Source organism: Rhagoletis zephyria, unplaced genomic scaffold (genome assembly GCF_001687245.7).
Source record: "Rhagoletis zephyria isolate East Lansing unplaced genomic scaffold, Rhagoletis_zephyria_1.1 Rzeph_scaffold_01242, whole genome shotgun sequence".
Classification (NCBI taxonomy): Eukaryota; Metazoa; Arthropoda; class Insecta; order Diptera; family Tephritidae; genus Rhagoletis; species Rhagoletis zephyria.
In genome coordinates, this window is record NW_016158326.1 from 50,367 (window position 1) to 70,722 (window position 20,356).

Here is a 20,356-nt window from a genome sequence, read left to right on the forward strand (position 1 = left end):
TGAAAAATTTTGATTTCCATGGATTCTATGCCATTTCTACGAAAAGTATTTTTTTCCCCATACAAAGTACATGGGAAACTTTGAGCGCTTTGAGCGACCTCTAAATATATTTTGATTTTAAAATAAAAAAACAGGGGTATATTTTTTCGGTATAGAACAATCCTAAGGGATGAGAGCATTAAATTCCGATTTTACTTATCTCCCATACATTTTTGGACCACCCTAATGTACACACTGCAATACAAATTGTTTATATTTTACTGTTATATGCATGTATGTGTTTTATGTAAATATTATGGCTTTACAGCTGAGTTCAGTTCTGTTCTTTAAAAGCATCAAAATTGTGAATTATCAGATTTGTAATTACATATTAGCGCTGAGTTTTGAAAACAAAGAAAAATAGTAACTAATAGTAACTAATATAGTCGTATAATATTAAAAATACAGGATATAAGTATGTATAAAAAATTTTGAACAAAAAAGCAAAATGAATTTCAATTCTTTCCATCGGTCCATTGAGGTGGTAACTTAAATATTGGCGTTGGTAAAAATGAGTTAGTGTAATAAGTAAACAAATAAAAAAAGACAATAGTTAGAAACAATAAAACAAGTACCAATGTATGTACATATGTACGTACGCATGTATGTAATATGCTTTAATGCTATTTATTTTATTAAAATTTTTCGAATATAAAATATAACCACACACATACCTAGTACACATGTAAGTAAGTAGTATATTGGTACCGGCAATAAGAATCTAATGGATGTCATTGAAAATGATAAAAAACTTAACATTAACGTAACGAACAATATAGTTTTTAAACATTTTATATGTAGTATGTATGTATGTATGTATGTATAACGTCGCTGACGTTGAAAACGACGGTATATCACCTCGTATTACTTATAACACTTTCCATACGAAGCACGCACGCACGCACATTATCTTACCGCAACTTCCCTTTGGCCTCTATCTAACGTTTATCAACTTTCATTAATGGCACCGAGAGCCGTGTACGCAACGAATGATGTGTGGTGTTGGCGGGTGCAATTGTTGTCGCTGTTGTCGTTGAAGAAGTATTGTTCGACAAATTTTTGGAGGATGTGTACTTTGGCAGTGTTTTTTCTGCGGCTTGATTGCTGCTGTTGTTGTTGTCATTGTGATTTTGGCTGGTACTGGCAGTGCCTGCTATGGACTGACGCCTGGTAACCAATCGCTTTGGCAGTGTTGTCGTTGTTGTGGTGCTGTTTAAATTGCTAGCTGCAGTTGTAGCTGTTGTATGTTTGCCACTACTGTTTGTAGTATTATTGATGGCATCGGCTGATTGTCGCAGCGCGGCTGTACGCGTTGTTGTGCCGCCACCGGCACTGGTGCTGTTGATGTTGCCTTCTGTGGTGCGAGTACGTTTACTGGCGGGCGGTTGTGGTACATCTGATTATATTTTTTTTTTTGTATGAAAGCGAAAATGAGGTTAGGTGTAAATTAGAGAATATATTGAAAAGTTGTTTGAGATTAAGTTTGGTTTTTATAATAAAAATATATACTAAACTTTATTGACTGACTGTATATATTTTTCTAATTTGTATATTACATATGCATTTTTGCACCCGTAAAAGCTTATTAGGAACACTTTTAATCGATATTCGCTGACTCGAGTTTTACACATGCAACACTGAAATATGTAGTACGCATGAAAATAGAAAAACTTTGAATTCAAAATATTACAGAGACCTACTGGAAGCACTGCTCTCAAATGTTGCACCCAAATGCAATTTAATACAGTTTTTAACTGCGGCCCAGGAAATTGAAGAGACGCCTTTTGAGTCTATTCGACTTAGTACTAGCATATATTTTCTTACACGACGAAAAAGTAAGTAATCATTTGACCTAATGTACAACGGAAAGAACATAAACAAACAAATCTGTTGTTTTATTAACGATTTAACGATTTTTATGCATAAATCTCGATGCATGGAATTCAGGGTTACCAAATCTCATTTTTGCCACAACGGTGATTGCACTTTTTTAGGTATGTATTTAAAGTTTACAACATATAACAATACGACACTTACAACACCGTTGTGAATACCCCAATTGCCTACTAAAGAGTAAATATAACTTTGTTTAAAAAAATTTGGCTACATATAAACATAACGGTATCCAAAAAATATAGTAAGCAAAAAGTGAAAAATGAAATTGTGCGTACAGCGAAAACTGAGTATTTTTAAGGCTCAATATATTGTTGAAAAAAACTCCATTTCTTTCTCAGTCATTGTTTTAAGTAAGAAAATTCAGAAAATGTAAAAATAGATCACTGAAGTGGGCGCACATATTTGTCTTAGGTTAGATTAGGTTAGGTTGATGTGGCAGTCGGTTCAATTTACCAACTCACTTAGACCTTTTGAAGGTCCATTAAGGTACCACTGCAGAACACGGGAACCTCGGTGACTATTCTTCAGAGAACCAATTTGAGGCTCTTATAAAGTGTAGAATCGGTTTTATTCCGACGCGTGATAATTCCGTAACAGAGCTAAAGAAGGGCCTGCCTAAAAAGCTTGCTCTCCTCTTGGCCAAAGCTGGGCAACTACAGAAGAAGTGCTCTACGGTTTCTTGCTCTTCCTCATCTCTGCAACTTCTGCAATATTCAATGGGAGAAAATTGCAAGTCTTGAAGAGTGCCTGCCAAATAGCCAATGACCGGTTACACAAGCCGTGACCTTCGCAATGTCCTCTCTTGAGAGGCACGGCAACTCTTTCGTCTTTTTCTTTCCTATTTGCGGCCAAAGCAGCCTGGTTGTTCTACATGTGCCCTCCTCTAGCCATGACCTGTTGGCCTCATGGATCATGCTATTTCGAAGTTCCAATTTGCAGGTTGCCATGGGTATCCCAATAGTGCCCCTCTTTTCACATAGGGGTAGATTCGTACCTTTCCTGGCTAACTCATCGGCCCTGCAGTTTTCTTCAATATCTCTGTGTCCCGGAACCCATATGAAGCTGACATTGAACACGGTGCTAATATCGCTTAGAGCTGCGAGGCATTCCTGCGCAACCTTTATTATTATCTTTATGGTGACGTTATTAGTTTTTTAATCGATTATGTCGTTCATAGATATTAATATTTAAAAAAAATAAAAAATCACTTTAACCTTCTATATTTTACTTGCGCTAAATAATTTTCGCATGATTGAAATGAGCGTAAAAAGTTCTATTGATCTGTATTTTTCGTTTTTGCATAGCTGAACGGTGGGTATTCTAGATTGGTTCCAGGAAATGATGAATAACTTAAATTAAAAATCCATATTTTTACGTATTGTTTAGTATTTCCATTAAAACACCAAATATATTGCATATTCACATAGAATTAATATTTAATACACATTTTACTTCTAATTGTTTACTTTGCGCTTTCTCCTACTTCTAAAATACAAATCTAGATAAAGGAGAGTCAATTTTTAGCTGTCACAAATTACATAACCTTGTGTTATTGAATCATGCCACTGAACTATCACTGAAAAATCAACGCTGGTTTTTATAAGTTGCACTTTTTGAACTTATTGAAGCTGTTTTAGAATTCCTTAACCGATGTACCAGCATACTCATAATTTTTCTAACAGTTCAGATTAAAAAGCTCACAATTATATTCAATAATTTTTGCTAATGAAAAAGTGTGGTGGAAGCAACAGTAATTTACAAATGGTAGAAGTTATAGCTGATAATTCGGAGATCACCACATCTCCTCATCAGACTTCTTCATCGAGTTCACTGGGATTTGACATAACACGAACTTTTAACTTGAAAAACATTGCAAATATTCAACAAATGTGATAAACTGTTGATAAACTGTTGATAAACTGTTGATAAACTTGATAAAATGATAAATTTATCGTTTTGATAAATGAACTGTAAAACTTTGTATGGAGATCCATTTAACATTATCACTTTATCAAGCGATTAAATAATAAACAATTTTGTGCAATTATTTACCAAATTTAAGCAATTCATCCCTTTATCATTTTAGATGAAGACCCCTATCGAATTTATTATAATTTAATTATTTAAGTTGTAACATATATGAATTTGCATTAGAATCTTTGTTTATTCCGTGCGCAAGTGCTTTAAAAAGATACCAGAAATTTATGAAAAATTTAAAGGTTTTATAATTTTATGGTTGTTGTTGTTGTTGCAGCGGCTACAACAACCCCGCCCAGATCGGTTAGTCCCTCAATCGTCGTGAAGCTCTTCTAGCGGTAGCCCCAGGAAGCAGCCTCGACGGGGTCTGTCCATTGGGACAGGAGTGAGATTTAGAGGGCATACGAAGAGATGATGTCATGGGGCGACTCTCCGCATGCCGGACATTCGTTGAGAACATCTTCGTTTAATCTGCTCAGGTATGAGTTCAACCTGCTGCAGTAACCGGAGCGCAGTTGGGCTATTGTGGTCCGAGTCTCCCGAGGCAGACGAAGTTCTTTTGATGAACCTCTGCACTTCGTCCGTCAGTTCGTAGAGATGCCTCCTGATGTGCCTGGGCGAAGGCTCTTCTGCAAGGAGTTGTCTGTTTGGGTGACCACGTCTGCTGCTCGCAACCAGAAACTGCTTGCAGAGCATTGTGTTATGCTCGTTAACAGCGAGCATGTGGGCCTCCTCGTGCAGGTGGTGTTGCGGCGACATCAAAAGGGATCCTGTCGCTGTCCTGAGTGCCGTATTCTGGCAAGTCTGCAACTTCATCCACTGCGGCTTACTAGTCCCCGGTGACCACACGGGCGTTGCCTAGTTCAGAACCGGTCGGCCAATTGCCATGTACGTTGCCAGCAACGTCTCTGTCTTTGCCCCAGGTGCTTCCGGCTAGCTACTTGAGGACCTTGTTGCGGCTTTGTACTCTGTTGACAATAGCGGTTGTATGCGCCGAGAAGGAGAGCAGACAATCGAATATTACTCCGAGTATCTTCGGGTTGTTCACCGTCGGAATTGGTGTATCATCGACGTGAATTCCCAGTTGTAGTCTGACCTCCTTCGTACAGGTGGTAGAAAGTGTGGCTGAGGATTTTGTAAGGGAGAGGGTTAGGCTCCGTGCAGTAAAAAAACGAGAAAACTTGGCGAGATAACCGTTTAATTTCGAGCAAGTCATCTATTCCATTCCCAGACGCCATGATTGAACAATCGTCAGCATAAGAGAGCATCGATACTCCCTCTGGTGGTTGAGAGAGCTTTGAAATGTAAAAGTTAAACAGTAGCGGCGAAAGGACACCACCCTGTGAAACCCCCTGTTTTATTTTTCTAAGTTTGCTCGATTTGTCTCTAAATATTACCGACGAGTGTCGACCACTCAGATAATTCGCCGACCTCCGTTTGAGCCTCTGTGGGAGAGAGGAAGCCTCTATATCTTCTAGTAGCGTCGAGTGGCTGACGGTGTCAAACGCCTTTGACAGGTCCAACAATACTAGAATAGTTCTCTCACAGGGGCGGTTCGGTTAAGGCCACGAGTTATCTGGGTATTTATGGCGTTATGTGCTGCTGTTGTGCTGCGCACTTTACGGTATCCATGCTGATGCTTCGCTGGGGTCAGGTGGTTTGTAAGATACGGGAGTAGCAAGGCCTCGAGTGTTTTCGCTACCGGGGAAAGGAGGGTTATCGGACGATAAGACTCTCCTTTGTTGGCTGGTTTCCCCGGTTTGAGCACTGGGACCACTCTCCCCATCTTCCAGATGTCTGGAATGATGAGAGGGGTCATTGACAAATTGAAGACCTCCGTTAGGTGCGCTACTCCCGTAGGACTCAAATTTTTCAGCATCAGCAAGCATATTCCGTCGGGTCCAATGGCTTTGGAGGCTTTCGCCTTCCCGATGGCTACCCTTACCTCACCGCTGGTGAAAACAAGAGGCGCACTAAGTTTTGGCACTTTGTGCAGCCTTCTGGTCACTCGAAGTTTGGCTTTATCCACCGGAGCATGCAAGATGAACTGCCGGCTAAAATAGCTCGCGCGTCGCTCCGGGTCCAACGAAGCGTGGTCACCAAAGTCTACTTCAACTCTGTCGTCACGCTTCGTCGGGTTGGACAATGACCTCACGGTTGACCAAAGCTTACTCACACCAGAGGCGAAGTTGCAGGTCTTCAGATGCTCCCCTACGATCGTTTGACAGGCTTGCATGCCAAAGATCGTGGTGCGCATTGAAGTCACCAACTACCATACGGTTTTCACTTCTGGAGAGTGCACCTATTTCAGCGTGATATCCTGCCGGGCAGCTGGGGGCAGGGTGTAAATATATTAAATATTTCGAGCTCGACATCGCCTGACCGGATTGCAATACCCTGACATTCCAGAATGGTATCCCTGCCGTCGATGTCTGCTTCGATAAGACGATACTGCAAGGTGTGGTGCGTGATGAACGCAACAACAATGTTGAATTGCCGTGCAGCTTCGTCTCTTGGACCGCATCTATTAATATTCCGTGCCGACCCATGAAGACTGTTATCTCCTCGATCTTGCTCTGAAGTCCGTTACAGTTGAATTGTAAAATCTTCGTGTGCTTAGGGAGACTTATTGGTATGTGGGGTGTAAGTGACACGAGTTGCCGAGCCGCCACATGCTGTGCTTGCTGCTGCTGCGGCTGTTGCCCTGCGGTGTTAGTGGGCGGCGTGGCAGTTGGGGATTGCGTCCGAGCAGCACAGCATGGGCACTCATAGTCCCTCGTCCAATCTCGCGTGGTGCGCAGTCTTCAGCATGCCCTAAAGTGACACCAGCCAAGGCAAGTGTTGCACTTGTCATATTACGGAATATCCTGGGGCCTATTTCATAAAAGTGACTGGTGCGACAATTGTCGATTTTCGACATTTTTTTCTGTTTCATATACGCTTGTGGGCAACTGTGACCTAAACGGGGTTAGATCGCCGAAACAGCAGCCCTTGGTCGGGTAAAACCCGAGTCATTCCGGTACATAGAACCAGCTATCGTGGGAATGATAATTATATGGTTGGTAGGCGTGGTCGCTATTCGATCTTGCCTATTTTTGACCTGAAGTTGTTAGTCATCCGAACGTAATTTGTACAAAATTTCATCCCGATATCTAGCTTAGTTCTTAATATAATAATTAAATTACCCTACTAGAGCAACTTGGACCACTGTGCGTCAGCCCGTTACCCGCTCTCCGTTGCAATTCTGTTTACCACATAAGGGTTACATATAAATTGAACGATAGTTAAACTATGACAAATGAATTTGGCACGTACAAAAATTGCTTACAATGAAATTAGCCTGAAAATATGCACAAATTTCCATTTATTTTATGAGTTTAGAATTCAATATTTCCGCTAGACAAATTAAAAGTAGGTACATAGTGTATATTTTTACTATGTGTATGTATTTCAAAATGGCATCTTTAAAAGCAAAAGAATACCAAAATGCAAAAAAAAAAAAATTGTTAGTTAAATATTTACTACATTACAAACAGTTATTCTATAGTACTTTAATGAGGTTTGTAAGCATTTTGCGAGAGGTTAGCTTAAAAAGCCGTCAATACAATTTAACTACTACATAGCTGCTAATACATCATCCAAAGGAGTATTCTCCGCTTCAGCAATTGTTGTGGCTACTGTAGCGACTGAGGTTATAGTTGATGTATTCGTCATATCATTACGTAGCTCGGACTCAAGGTCATCATCACCAACATCATCACCACCAATAGCAGCATCATTACCAGCATCAACATCAACAACAACACCAATATTTAAGACATTTGCTGTAGCTTCACACCCTGCAGAGATTTGTCTGACTTCATTACTTGCGATTTGCCACAGTGCATTGCTAACGGCAGCTATGATACTTTCATCATTACTTGCTTCCAACGCTTCACTATTACTATCTGCGCCAACACTTCCACTTCCACTTTCAACGCCAACGCCCTCTCCTTCCACATCTTTAAAAGCTGCTAACATATTTTTTTTTTTGTGTTAAGTTTTATTTGTAAGGGAAAAAGTAGACCAAAAGAAAGCAAAAGAAAGAAACGCATATGGTTTCGAATTTAAAAAATTTTGATATTGAAATTTTTTCAAGTGTATTTTTTAAGGCAGCGGCGTTATGTGGTGAGTGGCGAATGTTGGTTGTATGGACGTGGCGTATGTGGCATGGCATGGCGTGGCATGTATGAAGTGGTGATCGACCGATAGAAAATGAGCGCAATATAATTGGATTTGGTTGAGAATGATAGTAAAAGTAATAAAAGTCACATTAAACAGTATTATATGGTATGAAGTTGAAGAACGTGTAACACCCAGTAAAAGAAGAATATGAGAAAATTTAGAATTTCACAGCTTCACAAAAAAAAACCAAACTAGTTAATACTTATAGATTTTTAGTTCCTAAACGCAAAAACCTACTTTAAATTATAAGCGCTTTTTTTTAGGTTAGAAAGTGAAAACAGTCAACATTTTCGATTTCCGATTTTGGATAAAGATTTACTCTACTTGTTTGGCGGTAATTTTTTTGGCTGCTAGTGAATCCTTACCAACTTCGGCATATTTATATTTGGAGCTTTGAGGTTAGAAATAAAAAACAATTGGCTTTTTAATGCAGACTTCCGTTACATATTCAGCAAAACACATATGTACACCATTTCACGGACAAAACATTTTAGTTGCGATCCCGTACGAGTCCGGACTAGTCAGAAATAGTCAGAATCAGTCAGATTTTACTGGAAATCGATCCCGTACTCGGTTCTCTGACTATTGAGAGGACAAAAAAGATAGTAGATACGGTTCTCTCTCTGTCAGAAGTTTTAGTCCGAGCATTTTTTGCTGGTAAATTCTGGTAAATGTGTCAAACGATCAGCTGTAGTAAAAGTGCACTCTACTAATTCATGTTGAAAAGTATTGAAATACTTGTTTAAGTGGATTCTAATGAATTTGAAAGTATTTTTGGTTATTTGCGTGTGTGAGCTGAGTGTGTTTACATACAAAATAAGCAAAAATTTACAAACCAAAATTTGGAGGTTATGTTGAAGTTGACAGAAGTTACCATTTTTTACTAGAAAGCGATCCCGTATTTTTCAATGTTACTCTCTCGCTCTGAGCGAATTTTTATTTTTTGACAGTTTTATTAGTCCGAGTCCGAGGAATACGGGATTGCACCTTTTATTAGCTGTAAGATTAATCCGTATTTTGGCGTTAAAAGAAAGATGTACAATACTGTACTGTTCGGACGGGAAACGCGCCGAGGCCATCGTAGTCTCCGCTTACCTGCCATACGATTCTATAGTCCCCCCTCCTTCGAGGAAGATTATAGACATCGTGCAGTACGCCGAGTCAAATGATATGGGCCTAATAGTGGGTTGTGACGCGAACTCACAAAACACTATATGGGGTAGCACGAAATGCAACTTCCGTGGGAACAACAGCTATTAGACTACATTCTGTCCTCTGAATTGGTAATACAGAATTTGGGTAACAAACCTACTTTTGTCACTAGCAGAAGTAAGGAAGTGATAGATCTAACCTTAACCAATGTAGTTATGGCGGATCATATCAAAGGATGGTTGGTCTTACATAACGACTATCTATCAGATCATCGATTCATCGAGTTTCGGCTAGGAACTGACACTTGTCAAGTGCCGAAAGGTCGGAATCCTCGAAAGGCGGACTGGGAAAAGTTTGGGTTGCTCCTTGAAACGAGAATACCAAATCTCCATAAACTCAAAAACATTAAATCAATTGAAGAGGCGACCCGCGAGGTAACGAGTACTTTGATTGGTTGTTTTGCGGAAGTATGTCCGCTAAGAAGAAGGTAGGGAAAAGCGGTCCCATGATGGAGCGCTGAACTCACCATACTTCGAAAAAGGTCTAGGAGACTTCTGAATAGGGCTTTAAAAACCCGAATAGGGGAGGACTGGTCCGAATATCATATCGTGCAGAAGGAATATAAGAGGCGAATTCGCAAGCCAACATGAAAGAGTCTGCCAAGCTGTGTAAGGTACTTCAAAAGGGCCTGACGGTTAGGCTTCTCTAAGAAAATCTGATGGAACTTACACCACGGCGCTGCTAGACATACAAAACTCTCCTGGAAACTCACTTTCCGGGTAGCAAGATAATTCCTGATTCTGGCAGAGATATGGTGGAGGATCGCGCGCCCGGAAGAGCCACCAGACTAAACTGGTACATAGCATCACGGGTGGTGACTGACCTGTCAGTGAGGTTTTCCTTAGCCTCTTTTGACGGCTTTAAGTCACCAGGACAAGATGGTGTGTGTCGGTAAATGCTAAAGTGTGGTGGATACAGGCTTGTAGGGGCCCTAATAAGGGTATTTAGGGCCTGTCTGCCATTTGGCCACATTCCCACTCTTTGGAGAAAAGTCAGGGTGGTCTTCATTCCCAAACCAGGAAAGGATGACTATGCGCTGGCAAAAAACTTCAGGCCAATTAGCCTGACATCCTTCATGCTGAAAAGTACATTAGATCAAGGGTTTTGGTGAATAGTCCCCTTAGTGTTCCATCAACATGCATACCAATGTGGAAAATCCTGTGAATCAGCCCTACATGACCTTGTAACAAAGATCGAGGTGGGGCTGGAAGCAAGTGAGTACGCAATGGGAGTCCACCATTCACCATCATAAGATGGATTCACTTCATGCTATCTAGGAGACTGCTAACCGTGGGGGATGAAGCTAGCCTTTGTACCATAGCAGAAATTGGGAGAGCATGCCCTCAGGGCGGAGTGCTCTCACCTCTCTTGTGGTGTTTGGTAGTGGACTCCCTACTAACGGAAATGCAAGACTTCGTTCACATCGAAGCTTACGCGGATGATGTCAGTGCACTGTCATCAGGTAAATCTCATGGAGGTTTGTGTTAAGACACAGAGAAACCTGAATAAGATTGATGAATGGTACACTTTGCAGGGTATTGCTGTCAATCCCATCAACGTAACCCTAGTCCTGTTTACGCGGAAAAGAAAATTGGAAGGTCTCATCCTTCCAGTGCTTAGAGGCGTAAACTTAAGTCTTTCCGTGGATGTGAAATATCTAGGGGTAACTCTAGATGCGAAGCTGACATGGAAAACTCACGTCGACCTCAAGGTTAATCGAGCGCAAGACCCGGGGTCTGAGACTGACAGTGGTATTTTGGATATACATAGCTTTAATCAGGCCAATCGTCACGTATTCTGCTGTAGTATGGCGCAGAACCATGGTCAAAACCACGGCTTCTGTGGTAAACCGGCTACAAAGGAGTGTGTGTATAGGCATTACGAGCGCCAAGGCTACAGCGTCAGGACAGGCTCTTAATGCTTTGTTGAATTTGTCGCCTCTGGATTTAGCGATCCAAGAGGAGGCAATGAAAACGATGTGTCGACTGCACTCATTTGGTCTGTGGCACGACGATCGGAGCTCTGGGCACAGAGAGTTGTTCAGAAGGTTGTCAGAGCAATATCCTTTGTTTTTGGCACCAAAAGACAAACTGATACCTAGAGTCTCCTTTGGTAGAAAGTACATCGTTAGATTTCCTACAAGGGAACAATGGAGAGATCCAGACACTCTCTTGGGAAGCTCAGTGAAAACTGTCTATACTGACGGCTCAAAGACTGAAAACGGTACTGGAGCTGGATGGCATCTGGACGGAAACTTCAGATGCTTAAGCGCTTTGGGTGCAATGAAAACGGTCTTTCAATCGGATATATTCATTGGCATACTTTGCGAAAAAACCTTTTCCAAAAAAAATTCACTAAGCTTGGGTCCGATAGAGAGCTATCGCTGCAAAAAATTTAGACTTTGCTTCGTTTATCGTCGTATTTATAACTCCTCTGATACGAATCAATACGATATTGCGCTTGAGACCGCCACACTATCTTCTCGATCATGAAGTGCAATCAAACTATAAACATTAACAAAAATTATTAAATACATTGGAGCCATTAAATATCAAGTTTTTCAGAGGAGAACCCCACCACTTTCTAGTCGTCCGCCCATCCAAGGCATGTAAAGCGTTCAAAATTCGAGCTGCGTTTCGCTTATGAAATTTTCTGAGCACAAAAATTTGAGTAGTTCATAATATTACTTGTGGTGTCTTGGACATTACCTTCTTCCTTTAAGGGCCTTCAGTCATTTCCGTGTAGGCCTTGTGTGTTTTGGATATATTTAATGTTTTTTTTAGGAATCGATTATTTTTCAAAATTATCTTAAAATAAAGCTTCTCCGATGCCACAACTGCAGATATAAGCTAGGATCTTGAAGAAATAAAATTGGCTATTCAAGTGAATTGGGATACGATTATATTGACTTTTTGGTGATATTTGGTGAGCTTTAATTTGTTTATTTAATTTCTCCTTGAGCTCAAAAAATTTCGTTAATTCAAAATTTAAATCATTAAAACAATAGGGCAATTCATCCAAACGCGCAAATGCCTCATAACCATGTAAATCGCGTAAACTTGCTTAATTTTGTAAGGAAGCGCGATTTATTTACGAGGTTTACGCGTTTAGGTGTGTATGTATATCTAAATATACCTATCTAGGTAAATAAAAGACTTCTTAGCCAACAAAACTTACTTTAGGAGCATAAAACATGTTTATGTTAAATAAATGAAATATATGACAACAGATGTAGGATTTGTTTCAACTAAAACCATGTCCTTATTATGTTAGATGGTTAATTCATGATTTATAGATATTGGTGAAGCGTAGTGTTGTATGTTGCGATTTAGTCAAAATGATTTTGCATTTAATGAAGCATTATGACAATAGATATTATTTACGTAATGACGGCATATTTCTCAAATGTTTTTTAGCGAAACGAAAAGCATAAAAAATGCGCAGACCTATTTTTTATAAAATGTCTTTATAGTTTAACTGGAGTGAAACTTTTGCCGATAGTAAATATGTAACGGCTATTTTATAAAATTTTCCTCAATTAGGCCTTTCTTAAAAATTGTTTTTTTTTTTTGCTTCAATCATTAATAGAATCGAAACGTACTTATGTACATATGGAAATGGTATTGAGTGCGCATTTTCTTGTACCTTTTAGTAGCGGCCAACTTACCTTTTATAGACAATCTCCTTTTAGCTGCCTGCGCGCGTGATTCTGATGCGGTATTTGATGCCGCGACGCCACCACCAACAGCACTACCACGTTGAGGACGCTCGCTGCCTTGAGCCTCTTTTCGCTCATTCTTTATATCGCGCTCCATCGTCGACGTTACTGTCCCCCCTGTAGCTGCCGCATTAGAAGCCGTGCTATTTCTTCTGCTTTCACTGCGCCGCTCGCGTTTATCGGTGTTAGCGCTACTAACTACACTATTTGCGGGCGGGTCTTGATCGTCATCTGCTTGGGAAACAGTCTTTTTGGCAACACCTTTACCACCATTAGCCATTTTGTCAGCAGCGCTGCCATTTACACAATTTTGTGGATGCATACTGGCACGTTTGACAGCTGTGGCGGAGCGCTTTGAAGGTGGTTGCATTGGTTTGTTATCCAAATTTTTGTTACCACTTACCGGGGTGCCAGTAGCTTCGACTGCGATGGTGCCTAACGCCTCAGCAACAACGTTTGCACTTGACGTCGGTTGTTTTTGTGGCGATTTGAGCTTTTGTTCGTCTTGCTTATGTATGCCAACTTCCAGCCAATACTTTAATTGCGCTTCACGTTGTTTGGACATCATCTCTTGTCCCTCGGGATATTTACTTAGCATACCTTGCAGTTTTTGTACAGTTTTATAGACAGTTTCAGGTGAGACGAGCCCATAATCGAACAGTGAACACATATGTAAGATAAAATTGCGATAGAGATTTTTGCGTATAACCTCATGACCGTTCGAATCCAAAAACATTTCACAAGCTAATGGCAACTGACAATCGCCGACATAACCATGTTTCATAACATGCAAATTCCACAATTTCATCAACTCTTTCTCGCCCTCGTTCACATCGGAGAACTCATCGATCATTTGTATGGTTTTTTGTCGTAGCCAAAGTGGATCACTCTCGCCCTCTGAATCGATATCTAGTTCTTTCGGATGCACCGGCAAACAAGTTTCCGTATGATGGTAAAGTCTGTAAAGAAAATGCAAGGATTATATTGAAGTTAATAACAATGCAATATGAAGTAACTACCAACCTATTGTGGCCCGTTATATAGGGTCGCTGATTGCTTAAATCGTCCTCGTCCAGCACCAGAAATTCATCTAGACACGTTTTCTGTCTACGTGGACGGCATACTAACAAATTTGTCACCGTCGTTCTGCGCACTGGACCACAAGTGCGCGCAAAAGAGCAGCCTGATGGGCCGGCCAGGTCGTAGGGCGAACCCGCATACGACCCATCATACGAGTCATTGATTGTCACGTCGATACGCGCACCATTTCCTGCCGGTTGATAAGTGAAGTTGAAACGGGCATGGCACAACTTTAAATGCTTAAGCAATGCGTACAAACGCAAGCAGTCCAACCCACACCATGGACATATTACCTCTTGTGTGTACTCTGTTTGTTGGCGCGTATTGTTACTATACAGAAAATTATAAACTATTTGGATTTTCTCCGTTTTTAAAGTAGGTAGTACGACGCCGCTTTTGTCAATACTACCATTGCTTTTGACGAAATTATTGTTATGATTTACAAGTGCGCCCGTAGTGTCATTTGAATTAACGGTGCCGTTCATTTGAATTGCAACACCATTAGTTAAATTCTGTGACTTATCTTTCGGCTCATCTGTGTTGCCAGCAAAGTTACCATATAAATGTAAATCCTTTGCATCAATACTGCTAATCATTTCGTTGGCTGACCAGGTTAAGCGAAACTTGAGCGTGGGAAATTGATTGAATACATCGAATTTCATTGAGAGTGGAATGTAATTGTCCGGTAGCGTTTCCCATGTGCGCTTCTTTGGGGAGAAGGACTTTATGCTCATCGAATTGAGCTCCTGCATCGCCGCCTCATAATCACCCTCCGGAATGAAGCAAATATTTTTCTCAAACACTATTAATTCGCAGCCGTATATTTTTGTGTTCATTTTACCGCGTTTGCTGGGAGTCTCTGAATTTGATGTAATTTATTTTAGTAGGCACAATATTGTATATACATATGTATATACAGTGGTTGAAGTAATAATATAAACTACTAATTTAAAAAAAATATATACTTATGAAAAATACTGACTTTCCACTTACCACCATTTTCACAATTCTCATCATTTGTATTTGAATCAATTTTGGGCAGAACTTTAATCCGAAACAATAGTTTGTAGATGGTGTGTTGATCACCCAAAGGGCACATTGATTGCACCGGAATGCTTATGACAGAGAAACGCCCAATATCATCATTCGGATTATAAACAACATCTGAACTGTAACTCTATGATCGAAAAATACATAAAAAATCGTAAAAAGGTCAGAACATAGTAAAGTAGCGATCAAATACAGTGAGGAAATTACCATCATTTCCTGAAAATCTGACGTGCTATCCTTTCGCTTGTTTTTTGTTATCTTATAAAGCGTTGCTTCGACACAAACCGCATCGCCCGTATTCCACCATTGATCGCTGCAAGCACTCTTATCAAACAAACCATTGTAGATGATATTCAAGTATTTATTTGATATCGATTCAGTTTTTTGTGTTATTTGCTGCAATATGGAGTTGACTTTGAACGTCGCACGCTTTTTATTGTTTCGCGACATGCGGTCCTTCATATAACTCAGTGTTCGATTCAAGAAAATTGGCTAAAAAAATATAAATTCATTAAAAAAGAAAATCCACCATTAAGTTATACTTACACTTGTTCCATGACGATTGCGTAAAAACCGATAGATCTGTGTAGGTTCTAAAATAATAAAATTATTAAATTTAAAATTATCTACATATGTACTAAATATTTCACACTTTTTAACATACTTTCAAAAGCCTGCAGAAAGAGTTCCTGCTCTTGTTGATGGCCATTGAGTTTTGCATTATCAATGCCCGTTGTTGCAGTATTTGTAGCGACTGCAGTTGCAACAGCAGCTGTTGCCGCAACCGCTCCACCCCCATTACCAGCGTTAACACTTCCGTTAGCACCATTGCTTACAGCAGCTGCCGGCGCTGCTAATGCAGTATCTTTTTCGCGTTTTTTCGCCGGAGCCATTCTCCGTGTGTTAATTTTCGCTGAATTTGCACTGTGGACTTAAGTAATATGAGTACGGCTAGTACGTTGGATCACAATTTGTTCAATTTTCTGCTGCTTCACTGTCTCGCTGGTTTTGACGCTCCGCTTATCGGAGCAGAGGACGCCNCAGTATTTGTAGCGACTGCAGTTGCAACAGCAGCTGTTGCCGCAACCGCTCCACCCCCATTACCAGCGTTAACACTTCCGTTAGCCCCATTGCTTACAGCAGCTGCCGGCGCTGCTAATGCAGTATCTTTTTCGCGTTTTTTCGCCGGAGCCATTCTCCGTGTGTTAATTTTCGCTGAATTTGCACTGTGGACTTAAGTAATATGAGTACGGCTAGTACGTTGGATCACAATTTGTTCAATTTTCTGCTGCTTCACTGTCTCGCTGGTTTTGACGCTCCGCTTATCGGAGCAGAGGACGCCAATTCACGCAACAAAGTACAGCCTTGTTTTACTTCTTTACTGCGGTTATTTCACTTATTTCCATAAAAAACTATATTAAACTGCTAATTCCCTGCGAAAATATAATTTTCTTCATAAGCTATAGTTTTTCACAGTCTCTTATTGTACATCCTCTGTATCGGCGCGAAATTTTCACACAAGGCGTACAAATTCTTCCTCTTCAACGACGCTGCTTCTTCGCTTAAGAGGACGTTCACAATTAGTTTATGAAACTGAAAATTAATTAAATGGATGTACTTTTATATAAACTTTCAGTTCTAGCTAGATTAATATTTTGGTGCAAATTATTTTAAAAAATTGTGTGCAGAGTAAAAAATAATCTAGATTTATGTTGTTTGTTATTAACTAAATAATTTTTATTGAATGAAACTGGCAGCTTTGCACTTGAAATAGTTGTCAATTAATTCGCCTTGATTTGGTTGTCATCTGAATTCGCCTTGGTTGTCATTGCGTGAATTCGCTGCGCTTAAGACTCGTGTGTGGTTCTGCGAGTTCTGCATTTTTGCATTCACCAACTGTTTTAAAAAATATAAATTAAAAACAATAAATTACAGTTTGTTGAAAAAATGGATAAAAACAGCGCGGCATTGGTAAAGAAATTGCAGTCTGAGCTGGAGGCGTACCAAAATTTGCAAAAAAGTAAGTTTACGCCGGTTACTTGATATGACACATTCCTGGCGGTTTGTGGTATCTAAATATGTGCATGCTAAAATCTAGCAATTTTTTTTAAATTATACTATTAAAATGTGAAATTCTTATTCAGCCTGCGTAAAACTAGTAAAACAGCGTACGCTGCTGGAATCCCAGCTGAATGAAAACAAATGCGTGCTTGACGAACTAAACCTTCTTGGTCCAGATAATAAAGTTTACAAGCTATACGGTCCTGTGCTTGTTAAGCAAGATCTGGAGGATTCGCGTCAGAATGTAGGCAAACGTATAGAGTATATTTCAAAAGAATTGAAAAGCTCAAATGATACACTGGAAAATATGGAAAAAGATATGACAAAACACCGTGAAACTGTGCAAAAACTACAACAACAATATCAGGTAGCCGCCGCAATGAAGTAGACATGTATGGAGCGCTTCTCTCGACTTCCAAAGCTAATGACTCCAACGATAGGGTTTACCGTTCATCAAGTAGTGTCGGTGTTTTTGCTCGTAATTAATTTAAGCATTTAATTTAATAAAAAAAACTTCATTAAATCGACTTATGTTTTATATGCTGGTAAAACTAGCTGAACAGTATTTGGTGATTTCCAAGGCAGTTGTTGTTGTAACAGCATACAAATTCCCCAAAGAGTTTTTAGGGAGTGTAGCTAGAGTGACAGTCCTTGGCCAGATATAAATCGGGGTCGTTCCAGTTACATATGTAGACCCGAATGTCGTAGCAGTTGTCGAATCCATTGCTTGATTTGATATGGGGTCGATATCAAAATAAATATGTCTTCCGACGCATACGGAGGATGTTTTAAAGCCTAAAAATATTCATCAGGAACCAATGAGACCAATTTTAGTAGGTATGATGTAAATATGTATGTATGGGTAATGATCTTTGCTCATCTTTTTTGAAGGCGAACACGTCATTTCGAAGGTGACAATCTGAAATTGAAGCTGCCATTGAAATATAAAAATAAATCTAGCTAACAAAATAAAATTAAAGTTGCTCCTTTTGATGTCTAACATTTTGCAATCTATTATTAACAAACAGAAAATACGTATAAATTTATGCCATTTTAGAAAGATAAAGTTTTATTACTTTTGTAATTCAAAATCCACATCCACTGAAAAATATAATTTAAGGATTTCTAAACAATATGGCAGGTTTCTTACATTTTGACAAGTAGGGGAAAAAATAGAATCTTGGATTATTTTTTGATTGTGCCACGCAAAGACTTCCCAACAAAGTAGGGAAAAGTTGGAAAAACTAATTTTAAAGGCGAACTAATAATTTTTAAACCCCATAAACATTTCATACGCGTTCTGCTGGATAACTCTGTGAACTAATTAGAAAAACAAATCTATTCGTTCTGCTCTATAGACAGAAATGGGTTCAAGCCATAGTATAGAGGTACCGGGAGGTGGCACCGAAGGATACCACGTACTAAAAGTGCAAGATAATTCTCCTGGCCAAAAGGCAGGTTTGGAAGCTTTTTTTGATTTTATTGTTGCCATTGCTGGCACTCGTCTTGATCAGGATAACGACATGTTGAAAGAGTTACTACGTCAGAATGTTGATAAGCCTGTAAGACTAACGGTATACTCTAGCAAGACCCAAACTGTGCGTGAGTTGATGTTAACTCCAAGTAAAACATGGGGTGGTCAAGGTCTGCTGGGTGTCAGTATACGCTTTTGTTCGTTCGAGGGTGCGAATGAAAACGTCTGGCACATTCTTGAAGTACATCCCAATTCACCGGCTGAAATCGCAGGATTACGTGCATATTCGGATTATGTTATTGGTGCAGATGCTATACGTCATGAAAACGATGACCTATTTACTTTAATTGAAACACACGAAAATCAACCACTGAAAATGTACGTATACAATATTGATGACGATGCCTGCCGTGAAGTCACTATTAAACCTAATTCTAATTGGGGCGGCGAGGGTGCATTGGGTTGCGGCATTGGTTATGGTTACTTACATCGTATACCAGTACAGGCAGTGACATCGGTCGCAAAGGCACCAACCACAATCGAACCAGTAAACACAGCACCAATTGCAACAAGCACCATACCAACGTCGGCAGCCTCAACACCACTGATCACACCAACACTGCCTTACGTCCCTCCTTTGACGAACACTTTTAAACAATCGCGAAATTCTTTGTCAAATGAAGGATCAACGGAATCCGCAGCTGGAGTTCCGCCGGCAACTACTTCACAGCAACCGAGCGTTTTTCAAACATACTTCAATCCTGAAGCAGCAAGTATAGCGGGTAGTAGCAGTTTTGATATAACAGCTGCGACAGTAAATCCTATAATCAACCAAATTGGAGCAACCACGGATCAAAAGGGTACCGAAGTTAACACATCGGTCAACACCGCCACAACAGGTGCCTTGTTTCCAGCTGCTGGCCCAAGTATATCGCAACCATCTCAGTTCTATGTTCCAAATATACCACCACCCAGTAATTTGTTTATTCCCGGCTCTAATGATCAACAACCGACATCGTCTGCTAGCGTCTCTGGTAATACCACAGCCACAGGAGCTACTCAGTTGCCATATCCACAGGTCACATTACCACCACAATTTGTTTCCACTGCGGCTACGGTACCAATGTATTCAATGGCATCGCAACAACAGCAATACATGACCGCACCAGTAGCACTGTCGTATCCAGCTGCGCAAACGGTACCCACTTATCCGCAAGTGCAACCAACAAGTGGACTTTATCCGACACAGCCAACACCTATGCCGCCACAAATGTACGCACAGCAAGCATCGGCTGCGGCACCCCCGGCAAGTGTCCCCCCAACATCAGTGTCACATATGCAAGCAATCCAACAAACATTTGCTAATTAATTATTCGTAATATGAAAATTATATTTACCTTATTTTAAATCCGTTGTTTTATGATTATTCGTATATATGTATGTACATATATGTTTTATGTTTTTCGCAATTTGACTACAAACAATTAGTAGTATTGTATTAAATACGCATTATGGAATGTATATGGCAATGTGCAAAATGAATACAAAATAAGAGCGAATCCTTGATTGCAATATAGTAAACATATGTATGTAATGGTAAAAGCATTCTTGTTGTTTTATTAAAC

The 20,356-nt window shown here is 40.0% G+C and overlaps 3 protein-coding genes across 4 annotated transcripts; 2 read left to right on the top strand and 1 right to left on the bottom strand.

The window, feature by feature from the left end:
• Positions 1–231: 231 nt before the first annotated feature.
• Positions 232–16,230, bottom strand: Su(z)12 (Polycomb protein Su(z)12). Of its 2 annotated transcripts, none has more exons than XM_017616651.1 (7): positions 15,861–16,230; positions 15,743–15,789; positions 15,404–15,688; positions 15,140–15,323; positions 14,090–15,005; positions 13,016–14,025; positions 232–1,435 (listed from the first exon to the last, which is right to left on the bottom strand). In XM_017616651.1, the coding sequence occupies exons 1-7, from the start codon at positions 16,087–16,089 to the stop codon at positions 978–980; spliced, it is 3,129 nt and encodes a 1,042-aa protein (XP_017472140.1). In that variant the 5' UTR covers positions 16,090–16,230; the 3' UTR covers positions 232–977. The 2 variants fall into 2 exon arrangements, with proteins under 2 accessions (XP_017472140.1, XP_017472141.1); XM_017616652.1 differs by lacking the exon at positions 232–1,435 and adding an exon at positions 6,277–7,922.
• A 779-nt stretch (positions 16,231–17,009) lies between these two features.
• Positions 17,010–17,780, top strand: Pfdn6 (prefoldin 6). The gene is made up of 2 exons (XM_017616656.1): positions 17,010–17,216; positions 17,341–17,780. The coding sequence occupies exons 1-2, from the start codon at positions 17,144–17,146 to the stop codon at positions 17,643–17,645; spliced, it is 378 nt and encodes a 125-aa protein (XP_017472145.1). The 5' UTR covers positions 17,010–17,143; the 3' UTR covers positions 17,646–17,780.
• Positions 17,781–18,411: 631 nt separating this feature from the next.
• Grasp65 (Golgi reassembly-stacking protein 2) lies at positions 18,412–20,334 on the top strand. Its single transcript, XM_017616653.1, has one exon. It carries the CDS (start codon positions 18,622–18,624, stop codon positions 20,098–20,100), a length of 1,479 nt encoding a protein of 492 aa, XP_017472142.1. The 5' UTR covers positions 18,412–18,621; the 3' UTR covers positions 20,101–20,334.
• The last annotated feature ends 22 nt before the right edge of the window (positions 20,335–20,356 follow it).